This window comes from Eretmochelys imbricata, chromosome 18 (genome assembly GCF_965152235.1).
Source record: "Eretmochelys imbricata isolate rEreImb1 chromosome 18, rEreImb1.hap1, whole genome shotgun sequence".
Taxonomy (NCBI): Eukaryota; Metazoa; Chordata; order Testudines; family Cheloniidae; genus Eretmochelys; species Eretmochelys imbricata.
Window position 1 is genome coordinate 22,352,463 of NC_135589.1, and position 22,149 is coordinate 22,374,611.

The 22,149-nt window shown below is 56.7% G+C and overlaps 2 protein-coding genes across 2 annotated transcripts in view; both read left to right on the plus strand.

Moving 5' to 3' along the window:
• ESPN (espin) overlaps positions 1-22,149 on the plus strand; it is a 79,966-nt gene that overhangs the window by 55,274 nt on the left and 2,543 nt on the right. Inside the window, exons 10-12 of the mRNA XM_077837355.1 lie at positions 11,835-11,980; positions 12,324-12,354; positions 14,461-14,723. Coding sequence (XP_077693481.1) covers positions 11,835-11,980; positions 12,324-12,354; positions 14,461-14,723 — 440 coding nt within the window. The remainder of the gene's footprint in view (positions 1-11,834; positions 11,981-12,323; positions 12,355-14,460; positions 14,724-22,149) is intronic.
• On the plus strand, positions 18,110-19,813 carry LOC144277034 (espin-like protein). Its single transcript, XM_077837559.1, has one exon. It carries the CDS (start codon positions 18,110-18,112, stop codon positions 19,811-19,813), a length of 1,704 nt encoding a protein of 567 aa, XP_077693685.1.

A 22,149-nucleotide genomic window follows, 5' to 3' on the forward strand; every position in this document is an offset into this window, starting at 1 on the left:
TCTGTGTGAGCTGGTCGCGGTGACCCCCCCGGATCCTGCCGCATCCCCCATCCAGCTGCCCTAGGGCAGGCAAGGCCCCCTGACCCTCCGCCCCTGCAAGGCTCTGCAAGGCTCCCCTGACCCCCCGCCCCTGCCCGGCCCCTGCATTGTCCCTGTGCCCAGCACTCATGCTGCTCTTCTCAGAGGCAGGGCTGGGCTCGTCAGCATTGGTGGGGGTTGGGCTTGGTGCCCGCAAATGGGGGGAGCTTTAGGCACAGACAGGACACAGGTGCCTGCACCCTCTGCATTCGGGGCCTGCCTGCTGGCAGTGGGGCCTGCAAGAGTTTTGCTTTGTGCCATCGGGTCACAGAGCTGGGGGGCAGCTAGGTCACAGCCAGGGTGGGGGAGGAGACGCTACCAGGGCCTGCTGCCCCCGTCCCCGTCTTTGGGGGTGTCAGGTGTACAGTGAACATTATTGATCGTGTGAGTGACTGTGGAGGGGGCAGGCAGAGGGGGGCCCCTACAGGCCAGGCAGAGAGGGGCCCCCAGAGGGGCAGGCAGAGGAGGCTCCCCTGGAGGGCAGGCAGAAGGGGGCCCCTAGGGTGTCAGAGTGAGGCCCCTCCAGAGGGGCAGGAAGAGGGGGGCCCACCAGAGGGGCAGGTTCTTTCAGAGGGAACCCCAGAGGGGCAGGCAGTCCCTGCCCCAAAGAGCCACCAGACGCAATAGACCAGACAGACACAGGGTGGAACGCACCAGCAGGGACCTACGTGATGGCAGCAAACGGCATGTCAGTGTCAGGATTTATTGGTTTGTTTCTTTTGGGGAGGTGGGGGGGTTACGTAGGAGGGGATCAGCTACATGGAAAGAACAGGGAAGGGAGGGGCAGGGTTGAGGGGGACGGGGGAGGGGAGGGGAGAGTAAGGGTGCAGGTGTGGAGTGAAGCTGAGGTGAAGAGACCAGGGGGGGCGGGGGCAGAGAAAGTCCAGTCAAACTGTAGGAAGGTCTCGGAATACCCAGTGGCCCCTGCTCTGGCTGGTTCTGGTCCTACCCGCTGGGGCTCTGGCTGGCAGCTCTCCACAGTTCTGCCCCAGGGCTACATAGTGGGGAGAAGGGCGGCAGCTCCTAGGTGCTAGTCCCCCCAGAGTGGGGTGGGGTGGGGGAAAAATCTCCCTTGCACAGTTCTGGGTCATACAGAGTCCTGGGAGAAGGTGGGCCCCCCAATATAGTTAGCCTGTGGAACTCACTGCCACAAGATATCATGGAGACCTACCACGGGCAGGACTAGCCAGGAGCTAGCCAGAGCCATGATAACGAGACCACCCAGAGCCACAACAGGCAGGGTTAACAATGTCCCATGATAGGAAGAAACACCCCCCATGGCAGGTTATCCAAGCATTGTCCGTTAGGGGGTTTCTTGCCCCATCCTCTGGCAGCTGGTGCCGGCCCCTGGGGGAGACAGGAGACTGGGGCCTGTGGGCTCCTGGTCTGATCTTACCTGGCAGGTCCCTTGTTGCTCAGATCCAGGCTGTCTGCAGACCCACTGGGCGCACCTGCCACCATCCATCAGCCCACAGAGTGCCCTGGGGGTGCTGTCTGGTGACCCCATGTGGCACTTTGCTGCCTTGGGGGCTCCTGTGCTCATCCAGTGGGCTGCAGGAGTTGAGTGTCACCCACCCCAAGGGGGATTAGCCCAGCGCTGCTCCTTGGCACCTGCACAGAGCCTGTGCTTGCTGGCCTCGGGAGAGCTTTGCCTAGTGACCGTCTCTGGCATGTGTTAATTGCAATGCTCCTGTAGGGCATTAGGGATGTTTTTCCCTCTGCTCGCTCGCTGGCCTCAGGGTCAGACCCACAGAGCCTGCCCCACGTCCGTCGCATGACGAATCTCAGCCCGTCTGGCTGTGTCTTTAAGAGGCAGTGATCAATTGGAGCTGGCAGCCCAAGAGCAGCAAGCCACTGGTGTCCCAGATACCTGAGCCTGCAGCTGTCAAGATTGTCTGAAGCCAGTTACTCTGTAGGTGTGCCCTGCACGGTGCTATATAACCCCGCCGCAGAGCTGCTGCACTGAGGATTTCTGCTGCCCGCCACCCTAGTGACGGGACAGAGTCATGACTGTCACATGGGCGACACTTATGGAGATCTCCTCGTCCTCCAAAAGGCTGGCTCCCCTCACGCCTCTCCTGAAGAAACTGCTCAGGATTAATGGTAACTTTTGGCAGACCCTGCACCACACCCGGGAAACAGTAGCTAAAATAACAGCGTGTGCAGGCGATTGCGTGTAACGGTGAATCTCCTCCAGCAATAACGGCACGTTATTAAACCAAACAGAGCTTTAAAGAAAGGTATCCTTGCAGATCAGATATGCTTTGATTGAACAGTACAGAAGAATAAAGGGGACTTCTAAGAATAGAGACACACATGCAAAATCCAGCCAGAGACAACTGACAATGGCAGAGCAAACTGCCACTTAACTTAAACCTCCGAAATGCGTCTGCTCACCAGTACCCCCCACCTGTGCTCCGGTGCGGTGAGCCCTGTCAGCAAGGACTCTGAATCGTGCTTTCCTCTCGAACCCACTCTGCAGCTTTCAAGGCTCTCTTCCATTCGTGGGAACCTGCTATGACTGGCTCAGACCCCCAGGCTGGCAGACAGGGGAAATATTTCTTAACTTTTATTTTAAAATAACTTGAAAACGTTAGCGTAAGCGTCAGCTTATGAATTTACGCAGCCTTGCGTTGGTTCTGTGGCAGCTAGCAATGTTCCCCCTTAGCCTCACTCTCACTTGTGTTTCTAGTTTCCTTTTTTAACCTTAACTCCATGGGCTTGTCTGTCCTCTTCACTGGGGTCTGCGTGGTATTGCTCCTTTCTGCTCGTACCCACTTGTTCTCCCTGCTGGCTGCTTCTCTTCTCTGTCTTGTGGGAGCCAGATGCCTCCTCTTCTAACTGCACTTCTCTGCTTCTCTCTCTACCTCCTAGAAGGAAAAGCTTTGGGGCACAGGAAGAGACCGAGTAAGTCCTGCAGCTGTTTTACCATCCCTGTGGGAAGTCAGCAGAGTGCCCAGAGCGTGGGGGGGGACGAGGGAAGGGAAGTGCCCTGGCTCCTTTCTATTAGTCCCTTAATGGTCAGTGTCCAGTTTATTCTCCCCTCCTCCACAGGGAAGGCTGATGCTATTTGCCATTAGGATGGGGGCTATTTAATGACTTGAGACCCGCTGGTGATTGCTGGGGCACACACAAATCTGATCAGCTGGGTGGGGCACGAATGGCGCTGCAGAGCCCTGCTGGTATCCTCGGGGCAAGGAGCTGCTGTGTCAGCATGGCCCAGGGCACCTGTCCGCTTGATCTGCTCTTGGCAACAAACAGCTGCTCCTCCGAGACCCTCAGGCTGCCAGAAAGGACCGGGATTTAGGCACTCAAACTCTGAATGCCTCCCATTACTTCTGTAAGGCCAAGGACACATTCCAGCTTCCCTCTCAAGCTGCCCAGCCAGGACCCAGCAGGGAATATCTCTTCTCCCCACTTTCCTGGGTTACTGTACCAGCATACAGGAGAGGGGAACATGCACAGAAGATCCAAACTACAATCCCCACCCCCCTTTAAGCAGCCACTTTACTGTAGCCCCAAGGTTTCCAGTACAATTCAGTGCATCAACACCCCCAGGGTGGGCTGACCCTGAAGACAGGTCTCAGAGAATGTGTGGGGCACCCCTGCAAACTACATGTGGCTGTCAGGGGAATAGTTGTTTTAGTAAATTTGTTACTGTGTTTTAGCCACTTAAATACTGATAGCAAAGTAACACACCATCCCTCTGCTAGTTACCTCTTCAAGCTGCCCTGTCGGGAGTCGTTTCCGTCCATGCATCGTTAGTGCAGGCGGAGGGCTTGTTCATGTGGGAAAGCTGCTGCTTGCTGCCACGTCGCCCTGTCTGGATGGCTAGCTGGTGGTTATTGTTGCTGGGGGGGTAATTTTCCCTTTCTGGATGTGGATTAGCCAGACCAGTGATGCAGCCGTTTGCTCTCGGCAGCTGCTGCTCGGGGACTTGGGTGCAGTTTTTACTTTCCAACACTACTTTCCAGGTGGAGGGCACAGGAGCTGGAACGAAGCTCGTGGCAGTTACTCACTGTTGCTACCATGAGAAACTGCCCCCCTCCTGTTGGGTTAGAACAGCTGTTTGTCAGCAGCTCACGCCTCTGAGCTTTGCCCCATGTCACTGGGCTCAGTCTCTGAGCCTTTGGAGTCCTTGTGTTTAACTATTAACAAATAACCTTGTCTCGACAAATGGCAGTGACGTAGCAATCGCCGGTATAAGTGCTTCATTTTCTGGCGCAAACTAGATAGTCAGCATCAGCCCGCTGTCATTTCCACGGCCCGCTCACTGCACTTAGAGGGTAGTAAACCCCTTTGCCTCTGCGTCTCGCTTGGCCTAGTGCTCCCTGCTAGAACACTGAGCTACGCTGCCTTAGTGCTCTGTTGCCCTGGGCTCCCTAGAACAGGGACTTTCTGCCCACCTGGTCCAGCTGCCTCTGCACAAGCTTTAGGACTCCAAGGGGCTCTTTTGCTTCCTGTTCCATGGAGTGGTGAGACTCCACGGGGGAGCATGGGCTGTGGCTACAGGGGGTATCGTGCCTGTACAGGTCCATGCTAGTACTTGCAGACAGACCCCGTCAAGAGAAAGGCCATAGGGTTTAATAGGTCTGCTGGCAGTCGGATTCTAGAGAAAGTGACTAGGTTTCTCTTGAAATTGCTCTGAAACCCCGTAGCATTTAATAAGGAATGAGATCATTTCTCCAGGCTTGTTTTTAGCCACCCTATAGAATTCCATAGCAGAGTCTATATAATACTAATGGGGGATTAGAAACCCTATGGAACAGTGACCACTTTTGGTGCCATTCTAGAGGCTTTTCCTGTAACAGACGGGTAGTTGTACCTAGCTGGTGACCCAGCCCTTCCCTCTAACCCTGCATGTGCAATTCTCTCCCAACTCTACTGCCCGACAAATATCAGCCACGCTTCAAGCCCCTGTGTGTAAAGCGAGGCTCCCACATTCAGAGGGAGGCATCAAGTTTGGCCACCAATGACGCATTGGTTTGAGAAGGACCATTATGTGGGACTTGATCCTCCTCCCAGTACCGTGAAAGCTCCCAGTGGCTTCAGTGGGGCAGGATTGGACACATACCCAGCCCCATGTGCACTGTGCATGTTAGCAGATCCGGTCCCAGTGCCGAGGAGCTTACAGGCTGGATGGAGGGGAGCTCTGATGAGATGCACTGAGCTGATACCTCCAGATTAATCTGCTCTTTAAAAGGAAAATGCTGGAGCCAATTTTCCAGGCTCTGTCTCATGAACAACTGTCACGGAGTCCCCGGGCGATGCTCTGGAACTGCTCCCTATGAAGCCAATCAGGATTCTGGGGAAGTCTCCTCTCTGTGAGCAGCCTGTCTGCAGGACACACAGCTCACACAGCTTCCACCTTCCTGGGTCTGACCTCGGAGCATTCAGCATCCTCTGCCCCTCCGTGCGCTTCCCACAGCCAGTCCGCCCAGGTGGGGTCCTGGGGAAGCCAGAGGGTCCTGCCCCCAAACTCCGCAGTCAGACGTGACTCTCAGCCAGCCAGTAAAACAGAAGGTTTATTAGATGACAGGAACATGGTCTAAAACAGAGCTTGTAGGTGCAGAGAACAGGACCCCTCAGCTGGGTCCATTTTGGGGGGCAGTGAGCCAGACAACCATGTCTGCCCTTCACTCCATGTCCCCAGCCAGCCCCAAACTGAAACTCCCTCCAGCCCCTCCTCCTCTGGGCTTTGTCCCTTTCCCAGGCCAGGAAGGCACCTGATTCCTTTGTTCTCCAACCCTTTAGCTCTCACCTTGCAGGGGGGAGGGGCCAGGCCATCGGTTGCCAGGAAACAGGGTGTCGGCCATTGTCTGTGTCCAGACCGCTGCACACACCTGCCCTCTAGGGCTCTGCAAGGATCACGCACCCTTATCCCACCACCTAGATACTTAAGAACTGCCTAGGGGAAACTGAGGCATCCCCACAATATTCAGAGGAAACATTAAGGACAGTCCCGCCTCATCACAACAACTACAAGCTGGGTCCAACTGAGGACCTGCTTACTGACCTGTCGGGTAGTTGTCCACGTGCCTGCTTCTCCCACGTTGCTGCAGGGGCCTTGGTTTGTGCCCAAAGAGCCAGCGAAGTGGGTACAGAACGATGAGTAGCATCCCCTCTGCTGTGAAACTGGCCCTTCCAGAGCTGCTGACAGGAGCCACAGCTAAATCGGGGGGGATTCACCTCAGAGGCCAAAGGACAGAGTGTTTCTCATTCTGGCCGTGAATGTCTTCCCCAGCCCCTTTGGATACAGCCCCACTCCAGGAACCAGGGTGGGCCATGGCCCTGGCTGTGCGCTACACGTCATGGGCCGTTGAGGACAGTGTCCATTTTACTGTGAGCATGCCAGGTACCTGCTGCCAGAGAAAGGGCCCGGGGGCAGCTCCTCTGCCAGGGTAACTGGCACTGCACCACAAACCCATGCTGGCACGAGGAGCTGGCTGCCGCGCCTGGGGAAACGGACTGCACCTACTGAGGCTGTTAGTCCCACAAGGCCCCTGGTACCACCATGGTCTGTGTTCGGGGGGACCAGGTGACTAACCCCCTGCCATGCAGCAGGAGACAGGCAGAGTCAGGGGCCCTAGCACCGTACTACAGAGACCCATGCTCGTGCCATGTTAGGCTTGATTGGCACTGGGAGCTGGCGTTAAAGTGGCCAGCCTTGCTACTATGAGCAGCTGTGCAGTGCGTGAGAGAAGGCCCTGTGCCTGGCACCGGCCTTTCCACTCCCACCACAGCCCCCCTCCAGCTCCCCTGGCGTGGCAGTTTCCCTCAAGGAGCTTTAGCAGGCGGGGCACAGGAGTCCAGATGAAAATAATTGCGTTTAATCACCAGCCGGGGGCTGGTCTCCCTCTTCCGTATTGGAGCTGTTTATTTCCTAGCCCACACCTTCACCCTGGGCTCGGCGGTGCAAGGCGTGTGTTAGGAGCCTTGCCCCGTTCACATCACTGGGAGTGGGCTCACACACACACAGAGCAGCTTGGCTCTGGGAGTTTAGTTGGCCCAGGAAAGGCAGGGACCCCAAAAAGCTGGAGCAGCAGCAAGCAGGAAATATCTGCCTAATGCCAGAGGCTGCTCTGTTGTGACAGCAGCCTGGAGCTCCAGGGCACCACATGGAGAGGGGCAGTCCTCGCTGTCCTCCGGGCGAGGAAGCGGCTGGCCTGGAGGGAAGAGCCCTCGCTTGGCTCCTACAAACCCAAAGCAGCTCCCAGGGGCAGGCCTACAGCTGCTAGGAGAGCTCGTGTGCATGTTTATTGGCAGAGGGTGACCGGGCGCTGGCTGGTTAATCTGTCCTGCTTTGCGGTGGGTGGGGGCTGATAGCTGCGTCCCAGGAGCTGCCGTCTGATCCCTTCGGGACGGTGTAGGCCCTAGCTGGCCGAGGTGGGCCCTGCTGGCTCTAACTCTGTGCTGACTGAAGTGATGTGCTGCCAGGCTGAGCAAGGTTAGGGTGCTGACACATCCAGGGAACGCAAACAACATGTTGAAAGCAGCTGGACATTCGTCAAGCAGGAGCCGGCTGGTGCAGCTGTGCTCTGGGGCAGGAGGGTTTCTGGGCTCTCCGATGCCTGGGGGCTGTGGGGTCAGCAAGAGCCTGGTTTATTAAACTCCCTTTGACTGGCTAACAAGCTCTGTGTGTGCTGCGCAGAGACCGGCTCATTGCCGCCTGTGCGGGATCTGGGGTACGGACGCTGGCGGGAGCTGGTCCCTCCCCAGGTGACGCAGGGGTGTGGTGGGGTCGGCTGACCTAAACTCCATTCTCCGCCACCTTTACCCGGGGCTGTACTGCCATGCTCCCTTTCCAAAGGGACAGTCAGCAGTGCTGGAAACTCGGCGGTTGGCAGCACTGGCTGGGGCAGCAGGACCTGGCCCCCCCGACCCAGCACCCACCCCAGCAAGTGGCAAGGAGGAGGCCGCAGGGCCCATTCTGTGTGCACCCCAACAGGGGCCCCAGTTGTGCTAATTGACTCGGCCTGGTTGTGAGGGTCTCCCCACCACACCCCACACTTTAACACTCCTCCAGGGCCACACAGCTTGGGGGCGCCCCAGGGCAGAGCAGACCTGCCAGGGGTGTTTGCAATGGGCCAGCAGGACCCCTTTGCAATCTGTCTGCACATCCCAGCTCTGGGGAAACAAAGCCGAGCTCTGACCTGGGCACTCGCTGTCCCATGTCCAGCCTGAATGGGCCAGGCAGGCACCTCGGCCCCTCACTGAGAGTTTGTACGAGTCTCCTTCCCCTGAGCTAGCCAGGCCCAGAAGTGGGAGGGGCGTAAATGGCAGGGGACATAGTTTGTTTTAAACAAACACAAGTATTTGCAACATTGAAACACATCAAAGGTCCCACTTCCACTGCCCGGGCTGAGAGAGAGCAGGACGGCAACACACACAAGTAGGTCGGGTTTTCCAAAGTACTCAGCTTTAGCCCAACTCTGCTCCCCTTGAAATCAGTGGTAAAACTGCCATTGGCGGCCAGGGAAAACCCCTCCCTGAGTGCGCCATCAGCCTAAGTAATTTGGATGCTGGTAGCAGCATGGGGCCACGATCCAGGTCGCGTTGCAGTCCAGGCGCTGTGCCAGGGCCTTTGACGGCAGCAGGGTCAGACTGGCGGGTGAGGAAATCAGCGTGACCGTCCCTTTTACTGAAATTGCAAAGTAACGGCTGGCCCCAGGGCTGGGCGCTGAGAGTTGCCAGTGCTGTCGGTACATGAATGGGACTGGGGTGCCTGGTGCAGCTCTCATGGCCCACACGCTGAGCTGCATTGGGAAGAGCAGCAGCAACTGGGCTGGTTTGAGCCCTGGCTCCTTAGGAAACCCCTAAAAGCTCTAAGATGAATCCCCTGCAGACTGCACAGTGGGGCCTTTGTGCGTGTTCATACGGCCAGCATTAGCTGGACACGTGAATACCAACATGTCTTTTGCCATCAACAGCTTATTACTGTTTACAGTTTGGCAGCCGTTCAGTGCTTGGTCTTATTACCACTGAATCCAGGAGGATTTGGGGGGCGCAGCAGACGCTTAACGACGTTTCATTTTCCCAAGTGGGCCATTAAAGCCAAACAGCCTTTTGTCCACTTGTGCAGCCTCAGCCAAGAAGGAAACGCGCTTCAGCCCATTCATTCGCTCCGGCAGGAGGACAGCTGGGAAAGCACTCTGCCTCCTTGCCACATACCGGCTCATTAGGAGACTCCACTCACGTGGCACAGGACCTATGGTGGGTAAAAGGGCTGGCGAGTTTTGTCGACCGGAGCATTGGGGCTGCATAATACGCACAGCCGTAGACAAAGCAAAACAGGGCAAGTCTTTGCAAAGAGCAGCAAGAATTCTTAGCTCGCACAGAATTTTAGTGTTTCCAACTGCTGTAGAGCTGTTAGCTAATTAAGCTGTAGCTAATGGTTTGCCTGCAAGAGCAGTGGGACCAGGTACTGCTGATAGGTTAGATGATCAGAACGTCCTATAGAAACAGGGCTACTTGGCTGCAGGGCAAACTCATCTCCCGTGTATGCTGAAGGTTTGCTTTGCGGGGGCTGAAGGCACCCAGCAAGGGGAGAATAGTTCTGTAGATACCGCCAGCAACCAACCGGACAGGCATCTTCAGGCACCAGGTGGCCCTGCTCTCCTCTGGGCTAGCCTGGCCCTGGCAGGGCTGCGCTCAGACTGGATTTCACTGTTCAGTGAAGCTCAAGAGCAGTAGAAAGTTGGGCTTACCTGGCTGACCTTGTTCTGACCCCGCAGCTGCCGGCTTTATCCCTTCTTAACCTTACCTGACTGTTGCTTCACACATGGAAGGCAAGTATGGGGTTGGTAGCGAGGGATTGGGCGCGGGGCACGGGCTTAGTGGCACGGCAGTGCTGCTGGCAAAAGAGAAGCCGGTTGCTGAGTCAGCCTGCCAGCAGAGCTCAGCGCTCATGGGGCCATTAGGAACCAGGCTGCCCCTGGCTGCCAGGCTGGGTCCATTTCCTGACTTCCCGTGTGAGTGTGCTCGGTTTTATTCTTAGCCAGTACGTCTTTAACTTTGGCTGCAGAGTTACTGCTGAGGCTTCATTTCAGAAGTGACCAGTCAAGACAGGGAAATCCTGCTGCCGCAAAGGCAACAGGGCTGTCGAACGATTTCCAGGGTGTGCAGCTCTCTGGCGGAGCCCTGCTTCGCGGGCTGGAGGGAGGGGGCTGCACGGTGGAGATGCTGGTGGAGATGCTGGTGTTTCCGCAGGCTCTGTAGGATCAGCTCGTGAGGCACAGAAAGAGCTCTGGGTCCTAAGGGCAGCACACAGCCAGCTCCTTCCTTTGATTGCCTCGTTCTCCACTCAGCCCATTGGCGACTCAGTGGAGTTTGCACTCTGGAGGAGGTGGTGCCGTCTGGTTTCCTGCTTTGTGTTTTCTGGTATCTGAAAGGCTTGCAGACTTCCCAGAGCTGAGTCCAAGTACTGCCCCACAGCAGAGACGGCTCCCTGTGGCTCCAGAACAACCCCGAGCAGTGAGGGCCCTTCCCTCCCAGTAATTGTCTGGGGCCACACTTGTTCTGGATCTAGGAAGCCAGGATTTCGCTAGGGCAAGAGGAGATTTCTCCCCTGTGGATATTCCTCTGCGGGATGGGGGAATGCTCCGGGAGCCCCGAGAGCTGCATGATTTGTCTTGTTGTGGTGTTTGGGGGCCCAGTCATGAACCCGGACCCCACTGTGCTGCGCTTTAACTACATGTGAGCATCTTTTTAAACTTCATTTTCCTTGTCTGCTGAGTAATTAGGTTGTAGCACTTGGTGTAGAATCAGTTGCATTTCCGAGGGGCAGCGCGTTGGCAATAGGGGCAGCCAAGGAAAGGAATTCATGAGAGAGCCCCCGTTCCAGCCTGGGGAGAGGGGAGGACACCCCAAAGGGAGGTGTTTGGAGGTCATGCCTGGGCGCTGGCCCCGCTGGGGCTCGGGGTCGTTTCAGAGCAACAGGGAGCCATCTCCGTTGTGGGGCAGTAACATTGTGAGGAGGCAGTTGGGGGAACCATCCCCCCATTTGGCCAGAAGAGCCCTAGGCCCCAGAGCAGGATGATGCTGGGGCAGCAGGGCACTGCCTGGCTTCACCATGCCCACACCCCATGCAAGTAAAACCCCTTCCTGAGGACCCAGCAGGGGTGCGATTCCTGAGCCCTCTGCCCCGCACAGCCCACTTGAGCTGAGGGTGAGCTGGCCCAAAGCACCCGAGGCGCTAGGCTTAGCCAGAGGCAGGTGTAGGGGAAGCAGCTGCAGGAGATGGCTGAGATTAGACGGTGATTCATCTCCAGGTTCAGAGTTCAGGGTGGGCAGGTTCCCCAGGTGATTTCAGATGGCTCAGAGGGTGTCTTCCCTCCCATCTGATTGTGGCCGGGGGCTGTACCCAGACTCAGCTGTTGCAAGGCTGGGCCCTGCCGTCCATCAGCAGGCAGAATGCAGCAGCTCTGGGACCTGTGCCAGCTGCCTCGCACTTTCAGGGTTGGTTTTGACCTCTAATGCCCCAGGTGCTTGGGAGCTGCCTGCGTGGGCAATGCCTCTTCCCCGTCCCGCTGCAGGGGAGCTCAGCCGCAGCAGCAGGCCTGGAGCGAAGCTGCCCACAGGGCCCCTGACTCTGCGATTACTCTCCCCCTGTTCAAAGTGGCCCAAAGCTGCTGAGCTCCAAGGTGCAGTTTGGGGCCACATCCGCTGGCTCGGGGCTCTGGGGGGCCAGGCCTAGCAAAGCCCTGGGGTGAGTTTGCTGTGAGTCTCCTCACCACATCCCCTCTTCCTCCTGCCAGGTTCCAAGTCGTTCAATATGATGTCCCCAACCGGTGACAACTCCGAGCTGCTGGCAGAGATCAAGGCTGGGAAGAGCCTCAAGCCGACTCCGCAGAGCAAAGGCCTCACCACTGTCTTCTCAGGCAGCGGCCAGGCAGGGGCCAATGTAGGTGACTGGCTGGCCCCACTCCACTCGGGCCCCGCTCAGCTCCACGGGGCGGGGAGCTGGGTTAGGAACTGGATTAACTTTTTAATTAAGGGCGGCAAATTTGATTGGCTGCAGTTGTCACAACCAGCTGGAATCCTCAGCAAAATTTAGCATGATCCACTTTGTGCTGTAAGCAGGGAGCCGCTGGGGAGGGGGGGCTGGGGGCCCAGGAGGGAGGGCCCTTTCCACAGGAGACAGCCGCTGCTCCCAGCCCTGGGGAGTCATGAGCAGAGATCTGCCCTGAATGGGCTGGGTACTCCCGCGCTAAAACCCAGGCAATGGCAGGCCTCCCGCCCCGCAGCCCCTGAGCCCCCTCCCCACAGAGCACCCTGGCCAGGAGTCAATGTAACCTTCCCCTGGGAGCCGAGCACCCAGCAAAAAAGGCGGGCTTACCCCAGCCAAGAGCAGCTGTTCAAACAGGGACACCAGCCCTCCTAGGGAGTGCTGGGGTGGGGAATCCCCAGAGCACCCCTGGAGCTGGCTTGGCCTCCTGACGCAGCGCTGCCTGGGGCCGGGGGCCGCTGTGAGGCTTCCGCATGGACGGGTTCAACAGGTCTGACAGGAAAGAGGCTCCTGTCCCTGGGCTGTTTGAGCCCTCCTGTAGAATTCAGTTCTGGGTCTCACGCTGCACCCCAAGGCCCCAGGATCTGCTGTGCCAGGCGCTGTACAAGCACCGAGCGAGAGGCAGGCGCTGCCCCATACAACAGATGCTGGGCGAGGGGAGGAGAATGGCAAAGCTCAGCCCCTCTCCGGAATAGCTCAGACACCTGGAGGAAGGGGCTTGGTCCCCACGGCTCCCCAGCACAGAATGTCCCTGTCACGGAGTCCCCGGGCGATGCTTGGGAACTGCTCCCTATGAAGCCAGGCAGGACTCTGGGGACGTGATCGTCCCCCTCTATTCGACATTGGTGAGGCCTCATCTGGAGTACTGTGTCCAGTTTTGGGCCCCACACTACAAGAAGGATGTGGATAAATTGGAGAGAGTCCAGCGAAGGGCAACAAAAATGATTAGGGGTCTAGAACACATGACTTCTGAGGAGAGGCTGAGGGAACTGGGATTGTTTAGCCTGCAGAAGAGAAGAATGAGGGGGGATTTGATAGCTGCTTTCAACTACCTGAAAGGGGGTTCCAAAGAGGATGGCTCTAGACTGTTCTCAACGGTAGCAGATGACAGAACGAGGAGTAATGGCCTCAAGTTGCAGTGTGGGAGGTTTAGGTTGGATATTAGGAAAAACTTTTTCACTAAGAGGGTGGTGAAACACTGGAATGCGTTGCCTAGGGAGGTGGTGGAATCTCCTACCTTGGAAGTTTTTAAGGTCAGGCTTGACAAAGCCCTGGCTGGGATGATTTAACTGGGAATTGGTCCTGCTTCGAGCAGGGGGTTGGACTAGATGACCTTCAGGGGTCCCTTCCAACCCTGATATTCTATGATTCTAAGTCTCCTCTCTGGGAGCAACCTGTCTTCAGGACACACAGCTCACACAACTTCCCCCTTCCTGGGTCTGACCTCGGAGCATTCAGCATCCTCTGCCCCTCTGTGAGCTTCCCCCAGCGAGTCTGCCCAGGCGGGGTCCTGAGGAAGCCAGAGGGTCCTGCACCCCCACTCCGCAGTCAGACGGGACTCTCAGCCAGCCAGTAAAACAGAAGGTTTATTAGACGACAGGAACATGGTCTAACACGGAGCTTGTAGGTGCAGAGAACAGGACCCCTCAGCTGGGTCCATTTTGGGGGGCAGTGAGCCAGACAACCACGTCTGCCCTTCACTCCATATCTCCAGCCAGCCCAAACTGAAACTCTCTCCAGCCCCTCCTCCTCTGGGCTTTGTCCCTTTCCCGGGCCAGGAAGTCACCTGATTCCTTTGTTCTCCAACCCTTTAGCTCTCACCTTGCAGGGGGAAGGGCCCAGGCCATCAGTTGCCAGGAAACAGGGTGTCGGCCATTGTCTGTGTCCAGACCCCTGCACACACCTGTCCTCTAGGGCTCTGCAATGATCATACACCCGTACCCCACCACCTAGATACTTAAGAACTGCCTAGGGGAAACTGAGGGACCCCCACACTATTCAGAGGAAACGTTAAGAACAGTCCCGCTTCGTCACAGTCCCACACACCGGACTTACTTTGTAATGACAGAGGGGACAGGACTCAAGCAATTGTTTAACTTTCATAACTGACGCAGCAAATCTAGAGGTGCTGGGACTCTGAAGTGCCGGGCCCAGAGGTGCCGGGGCTCAGCCCCAGCAAGCCCTAGCACAAATTAAGCACTGCCAGTACGGGGCAGAGGGAGTCCATGGATGACCAGGATCTTGGGCTCCCTCCCGCGGGGAGGGGGGTAGCTTTTCTCGGAGCAAGCGCCTTCTCACGTAGCATCTCCCTTGTGTCACACCATTCCCTGAACTAAAGCCCTCTCCTCTTTCTGCCATCCAGCTAGAGACTGCAGCTTCCTCCCTGTCCCCCACAAGGACACTCACCCCACCGACCACGCCCGACACCGCCTCCGTCCCCTGGGCCACCAGCTCCCCTGAGCCGGCCATCAACGGCAACTCGCCGCTCATGGCCTCGGGGCAGCCCAGCCAGCTGGACATCGAGTCCCTGATCCCCACCCAGGACGAGCAGGGGCGGCCCATCCCCGAGTGGAAGAGGCAGGTGATGGTGCGGAAGCTGCAGATGAAGATCCAGGAAGAGGAGGAGCAAAAGCGCAAGGTAAGAGGGAGGGGGGCCCTCCAAGTGCTGGAGTGCGGTGTGCTGTGACCATCCCCTGCCGTGTGCTGTGACGGGGCCGAGGCTGCGAGAGGGGCCTGAGGCAGCCGTTCTAACCGCCCTTGGGTTGGACCCAGCGGCTCAGGGTGACTCAGAAAACGGGATGGGGAAACACAGGATGGCCAGCTGGGCTGCACAGGGCAGGATTTGGGCCTCTGGGACAGGTAGAGGAAAAACCCCTCATCCCTCCCAGCCGGCAAAGTGCATTATGGGAAAGGCAATCATCAAGGCTTGGTGCAGGCTAGCAGCCCTGGTGCAGGTTAGGCTGGTTCCAGGCAGCAGCTCCTGGTGTTGATAAAGCTAAACAAGCAGGAGTCATTACGCGTGACCAGCTAGTAGAGAAGGGCATCCAACAGCGCCTGCGACTTTATCTCAACGGCTACAGAAAAAGCAGACAGCCCAGCGTCTAACCCATAAACCACCTGTTAACCCCCAGTTTCCCTTGGGCCTATAGGCAGGAGTTCAGGGTTTTGCACTTGCAGAAACACATCTTGCATTCTACGCAGCATTGCCCAGACAGCAGCTGCAAGCTGGTACGCCAGCACATCCACCCACTTAGGGTGTTCATCAGAGAGTGCTGGGGTCGGGGTCTGACTCGACAGCCCGGCTCCCCCACACCTAGGCCCAGAGGGGCCACCCCCAGCAATGAGTGGAGAGGCTCCCACCTGCTCTGGCTCAGGTGCCAGCGAAGGGATGGGTCATGCCATCCTTGCTCACACCAGGGGGCACCGCTCAGCGAGTACATCAGTGAGGCTTGGTACGACAGCGGGAGGCCAAGGTGCACTTGTGCAGCACGGTCTGTCTGTACCCACGCACACCCTGCTGTGCTAGGGCCCAAGCAGCCACACTAGGTGTGCACTCATTACTGACACACCCAGACAGGCCTCCGTCCTTCCAGGCAGCCATGGTAGCCCTACAGCGGGAAGAAGGCTTTGTGATGTAAAACCTCCCCAGAGGCAAGCCGAAGCCACAAGCCATCCCAGAGCTCAGTCTTTGCTAAGCTGCTTCTTGACTGCGGTTCCCCAAGGGCTGTAGAGACAGGATCCATGGAAGGCAAGGCTGGCTGGCATGTCCTGGAGAACCAGAGCAGGGCCACGTAGGAGCCACCCGCAGTTCAAGGCATGTTAGCATGAGAGACAGCCCCAGGCGGAAGGAACATGCAGTCTGGCTGACACCTTTGTCCAAGAGCAGAGGCAAGCGAGCGGCTGCTTTCAGCCCTGCAGAGACACTCGCTCTCATGTCAGCCTGGGCTCGTTGCAGAAACCAAATGCGGAGCAAAGTGGGTAAACAGACTGGGCAGGGAGGCCAGGGGAAGTATCAAGGTCAACCCGTATTTAAGACCTTTGCAGATGAGGTGGGTGTTCCACAGCATCGACTCGGGATTTTCTCGTTAGCATGGGAGGCGCAATAGCTCAAGTACAATGGTGATGTGATGGGGACAGCGCCAGACCCTAAGAGACCCGGCCACAGCGCGGGTCCCTCTGGAGGAGTCCAGCTAGTAGCATGAGCAGCAGCAATCTGGCTCCTGGCGAAAGGAAAGAACCCTCCCCCCAACTGCATGAACATCCGCCTTCGCTGGACAGAGCCCTGGGGAGCTGGGCCCCTCCCTCCACTGCAGCGACATTCCCACCGGAGTGTGGTGAGGGTTTGCACCCCACAGCATCTGTATCGACTCCCACCACGGGGCTCCCCCCACCCTGGCACAGCGTGCGTTGCCTTGCTCCGTCTGGATTCTCTGAAGAGGGAGGCTGGGCGGAGATTTCTGAAGCTGACCAGACAATTGATCAGTGTCCCACGCACGGCCCCCATCCAGGTTAATGGGGGTTAGTGCAGCTAGTGGGCTTTGAGAAATCTCAGCCCTGACTGATGCAGCAGGAAGCTTTTTATTAATGGAACGGGCTCCGGGGTAGATAACCGGGACCACGGCTCAGCCCCAGGGCTGCTGTAGGAGCTGCCAGAGCATGCTGGGTAAGGGACTAGTGACCTGGCAACAGCCATGCCAGCTGGACTCGGGAAAAGAGGGAGCTCACAGCCGGGGCAGTAGCCAGAACGGTCTGCTAGCCTATCCTGGCAGGACTCGGCCTGGTTGTGCCCGTGGTCCTAATGGGGAGCCATCCTTCCTCAGATTCCTGCTCAAATGGATCTCAGCAGTTCTGATGTCAGCTCCATTTGGCTGGAGCCACCTACCCCTGGCAGGGCTCTTACAGCTGTGTAAATGGTCAGTTGTGAAGGATTCATTCTAAAGAAATCCATTAAAACCTACCATAAAACCCTGCCACTGCGCAATCCCTCCAGCCAGGCCATCTCAGCGCTGTTAGAAAGTGACCCTAAAAGTCAGTGATTTGGGGGTGCAAGGCATTATTGGAGCTCTCAGCTTGAAAAGTCTCTTTTTCTCCAGTTGGTTTCTGGGCTTGAATTTTCGTTTAGACACAGTTTGTTAAGGCCGAAGCCCAGTCCCCAGTGTTTTCCTTCTGGGCGTGCAATACGTGCCTTGTTCACACGGAGGACTTGCTTCCCTTCAGAAACGTTTGACCCGTTAAGATTTGTGTGTGTGCTGTGGAGAGTTCTGCATGAATTGAAGCATTCTGCATGAGGCTGAGCTCTTTGCAGTGCTCTGGTCAACTCTGAGATGCATTTAAACTGCAGTATTTAGCACATGCGGGGCTATCGAATAAGAGCTATGCCTGTCACCGGAGCTGAAAGCTGATCACGTATCAGCCATTAACAGCTGGTAGAGGGTACCCACTCCATCTGAACCAACGATCGCCCAAGCTGGGCAGCGGGACAGAGCTGCCATTTTCTACTTTAAAATGAGGACCAAGGGGAGGTTTATGAACAAAGCCAAACCCCTCAACTCTCCCATTTCATACGGAGAAGATACTGCAGGTTTAAATGTCTTACATGGTCATTCAGTGGTGTAATGAGTGAGCGGTTCCTGGAAGCATCTGCTGCTGTATCCTTTGATCAGGGACTAGCAACAACATATTCTTAGCAAAGTTCTCTCTCCAGCAGAGCGTGCGCGATGCAAACAGTAAGGCTCTCTCCTCCAGCCTCATTCCCTCACTCCATTTGCTTTGTATCGTCTGCCTTTGTCTACACTCCCCTGCCCTCTCCTTGCGCTCAGTATTTCCAGCCTGCCCATTGCCATTACACCACTAAGGACATGTAAAGTCTAGAGCGTGTGCAGAGAAAGGACAATGTGGAGCTCTGTCCTGAGGGAGATGTTTTTTCCCCCCCTGCCTTAGCTTGGGACCGGGAGTTACTACAATCATGAAGGCTGGAGGTATTCCCATGCACACAATGGCATTCTGGGACCCTTCGGGCAGCTGATGACTGAGGAGGACATAATCCGCATTGAGAAGCAAATCGAGAGCCTCCAAGTGATGCACAAAGTTCAGAAGGTGGAGACGGAGCTGGAACAGCTGGAGCACGAAATGCAGCAGCTCCTACCACTCTCTGCTGCCTTGGCAAAGGAGCATTTCACGGCAAACCCCAAGCGCATGCAAGGCCAAGCCGATGACCTCCCGGCCTGGTGCAGCAAGATCTCCACTCTCCTAAAGAGCATGGCCATTCTCCTGGCTATGCTTGGGGGCAAGGCAGTCAACCTAGCAGATATGGTGAGCCCCGACACATCCGAGCACACGAGACAGGCCGCGAGCACCTCGCCCAAGGCAGCACCGCTAAAAGAGGGCTCTGCTAACATCGGGAGATCGCAGTCCTTCAGCTGCACTCGGGAGGAGGTGGAGAAGGAGATTGTGCAATATGGTGTGTCGGTGAAGAACCTGAAGGCCAACTATGAGTTGCACACGCAGTGCCAGCTGCTGGAGGCTGTGTCCAGCAGGGTGTACAAGCGGAAGAGGTCCCTGCCTGTGGGAACCATGCCATACAGCCACGGCCGAGAGCCCATCCTGGAGGAGGATTATATAACGAGCAGCGATCTGTTCAGTGCACTAAGCGAAGATGCTGCAGCGGATGGCATAGAGCCACCCAGTACGCTAGAGCAGGCTCCCTTGCCCTACTGCGAAGCTGGGCCCCAGCCCTCCAGAGACACGGAGACACAGAGTGCAGCCACGGAGCCTTTCGGGGAGGCCCTATTTAGTGCCGACCACCTGACCAGAAGCCTCCCCGTGCAGACGGAGCTGAGCTGCGTGCAGGATTATATCGACATGCGGAAGGAGCGGATCGTCTACCTCTTCCTGGAGCACTGGAAGAAGTGGACGTTCACCGAGTCGGTTAGCCACGCTCACCCCAAGAGGAAAATGGGGCTCGCCGAAACGCTCGACTCAGAGGTCAGCGCCCCGCTCCCCATGGCGACCGGGAAGAAACCCAGTGAGGATGACCGGCTCTTGTGCTTCATGAAGCAAAGGCAGGTGGTGGGGAAGCTGATCGCCCACTGGAGAACCATCATCAGCCAGGTCCCGACGCGGCAGATCCGCCGCCTGAGCCGTGCTAGCATGTTGTACTGGCCCGAGCACTTCCTGCCGCACGTCTGTGGCTCCCCAGCAGCATACGGCAGCCTGACGCTGGACCTCTTCATGCTGGGCTACTTCCAGCTCCTGGAGATGAGCATGAGCCGCGAGGAGAGGAAGTTCCGGCACCTTCTGTGCTACGAGATGTTTGACCGGCTGGGCAGCCACAGCTGGGAGCTCATCCGCCAGTTCCACAAGGTGGTGATGGAGGAGATCGAGGCCGGGAAGCGGGACTGGCTGGATGGCTTCGAAGATCTCAAACAGGAGTTCTTTGGGGACAGCCTGGAGCCAGAGCCAGCGGCCGCAGCGGAACCAGAGCTCCCAGCAGGAACCCAGCCTCCACTGCTGCTCCATCAGGAATCCTCCCAGAGCTTAGTCAGTGATGCCCCACAGCCCGCTCCAGCGCCCGATGAACTGGGCCTTGCTTCTGCCCCTAAGAGCAGGGAGAGCTCCATCCAGCTAGTCTCCGAGCTAGGGGAGTTCAGCAACGAGGACATTTGTCGCTACATAGACCGTAGCTTCTCCTTCTGGAAAGAGAAGGAGGCGGAGATGTTTGATATCTGAGCGCCCCCCAAGCAGTGCCCAGCACACGCTGTCTCAGAAGCAGGCAGGGGCCTCCGTGCCCTTGCCCCACACGGCTCACAAGTCACAGGTAAAGGCGATCGCATCCTCTTTGAGGTGGGATGTTGGTCCATCTCATAGAGGGAATTGCTGGCTGAGAAGCAGCTCCAGTGACAGCAGGGGACAATCAAACGTGCACCGGCCCCAGAGGACTTGACAAGGGCTGTTTGGCTCAGTTGATTAGTTGAGGGACCCATTGTATTTCCAAGGTGAACTGAGCCCAACCTGTCTGAGCCCAAAACAAACTTTGGGGAGAGGCCTGTAATCATTTTATGTGATGGCTAGGTGAAGAGCTATAAAACAGAACAAAGAAACACATATTCCCCGGCTGAACCCAGTACAGGATTCTACTGGGCAGACTAGGGACTCTGAATAGACACAATTTAGTATTCGTGTAAGTAGCGTCAGAGGGGCCCCAATCCTGCAGTTGTTACTCAGGCAGAACTCCCATGGGCTTCAGCAACTTGTGACCTCAATGGCAGTTTGGTTTGCATAAGAACTGCAGGATTAGTCCCAGAGTCTGCACTGTTCTGTTGAATCCTGAATTCCCTACATGGACCGTCTCAGAGTCCTTCTTTCTCAAGAGAAGCTTCTTGCGTGCTCCCTGCTGGCTGAACTGACCAGGGTGCGAATGTAACCATGTGTCACGTGACATTGTGGCTGTTTGCCGTTTTCCGTAGGAGGTGGTCCATGGATTTTCCTCTCGAGCAGCGTGTACATTTGCTGTAGTTCTGAATTAGCTGGAGGAAGAGCTAATCCCTGACAAATGTACTATGACACGAGCTATCTCCAGTTTTCTGCGTTTTACAGACACTTCTTTAGCTAATGTTTCCTTTAGCTGGGAAGAGAGTGATTTGGGAGTAGGAACTGGTATGAGCATCCCCATCCTTCCTCTGGCGAGGCGGAGGACCGCACCAGAGTTGCCCTGGGTCCATACTGAGCACAGGCTGAGTGCTGTACTAATTGGTCTCACAGTGCATGGTTCTGCAACCAGATTAGCAATTCCGTATCATGTTAAAGCCGTGTGGAGAATTCCCTTTGATGCTGTGTGCTTTCAAACTAAAGACCACTTGGACCACGTTGTTCTTTGAAGATTCCCAAGAGTCCCAAGCTTGCCCTAGTGGAATGTGCATGGCTTGGAATGAAAATAGGACCAGAGTGTTTATTGTATAGACATTTGGAAATGAGGTTTGCTTTAAATGGGGGGAGGGTGTGTCTGTGCGCGCTTTGCATCTTCCCTGACACTGCTTGTGACAATGAAGGAATAAAGCTCTCTGCTCTCGGAAGGGAGTGTCGAGGCTGTTTCAGTGGGATTTGGGACCCTCGACACCTTGCTCTGGGGCACTGGCTGTTCCAAGCCAAGTGTCCTGCAAACACCCAAGGAATAGGGCCAGATGTATATTTGTCCTGGTGAATGTGGCCTGAAGCCCAGTGCCCAGCAACTAGCCTGGTTCCTGCAGCATCAAAACAGCCAATTTTAAAGAAAGGAAAAGATAGGGGGTGTGGGGGAGGGTGGCATATAAAAATCCTTCACCGTAGCTGTGCCAGCAGCAGGAAAGCCCTGAAGGACGGCACTCTTGCACTGTCAAGCAGCAGGTTGGTTTGGTGGCGAGAGCATGGCTTCGTCCTGCTAATGGGAGATTGTGCGGGCAGCCCCATGTCTGACAAGCCTCACTTCTGCTAACACTGAGCTGTTGGAGCCCCCAGCCCAGGGAGTAGCCCTGAGGGTTCAAGCTTCCATGGGCCAGTAATCAGGCTAGACAGCAGGGATGAGTGATCCAAGCATAATGTGTGGGAAACTTCCACCTGGCATGGCCCTTTAGGCCCAATCCTGCTGCCAGTGGTTTCAGTGGTGGCAGGGTTGGGCCCTGTCTCATGGAGACACACAGATGAAATCAGGACCAGCCTGAATGCTGCCCCAGCTCTGAGCTCGTAGGGCAGGATGTAGTTGACTCTAACTCCATCCCAGTCACATTTCAGGGCCTGGTCTGTTGCCAAGCCTGGTTCCAAAACCCGCTGGGACACGAGAGGGGCTGTTCTCCCAGCATCCCCAGCACAAGCCAGGAATTATCCAAGAGCTCGCTCCCATGGGACGCACCAGCCAAGAGAGGCTGGCAGACTTTCCGGGGCTGTGAGCGTCGCTCTTCGCAACCAAAGCAGGAGTTAGACGGCAGCAGAGCCATGCCACGGAGCGTCCCGCCAGGTCACGCCCCCAACGCTGCCTGAGAGGCTGGGGGCTGGTGCAAGCGAGAGCTCGCTGACTCTTCTCCCGCTGATGC

Excerpts from the sequence above, each read along its gene's own strand:
- LOC144277034 (XM_077837559.1), top strand. The coding sequence starts at position 18,110 with ATGACTGAGGAGGACATAATCCGCATTGAGAAGCAAATCGAGAGCCTC.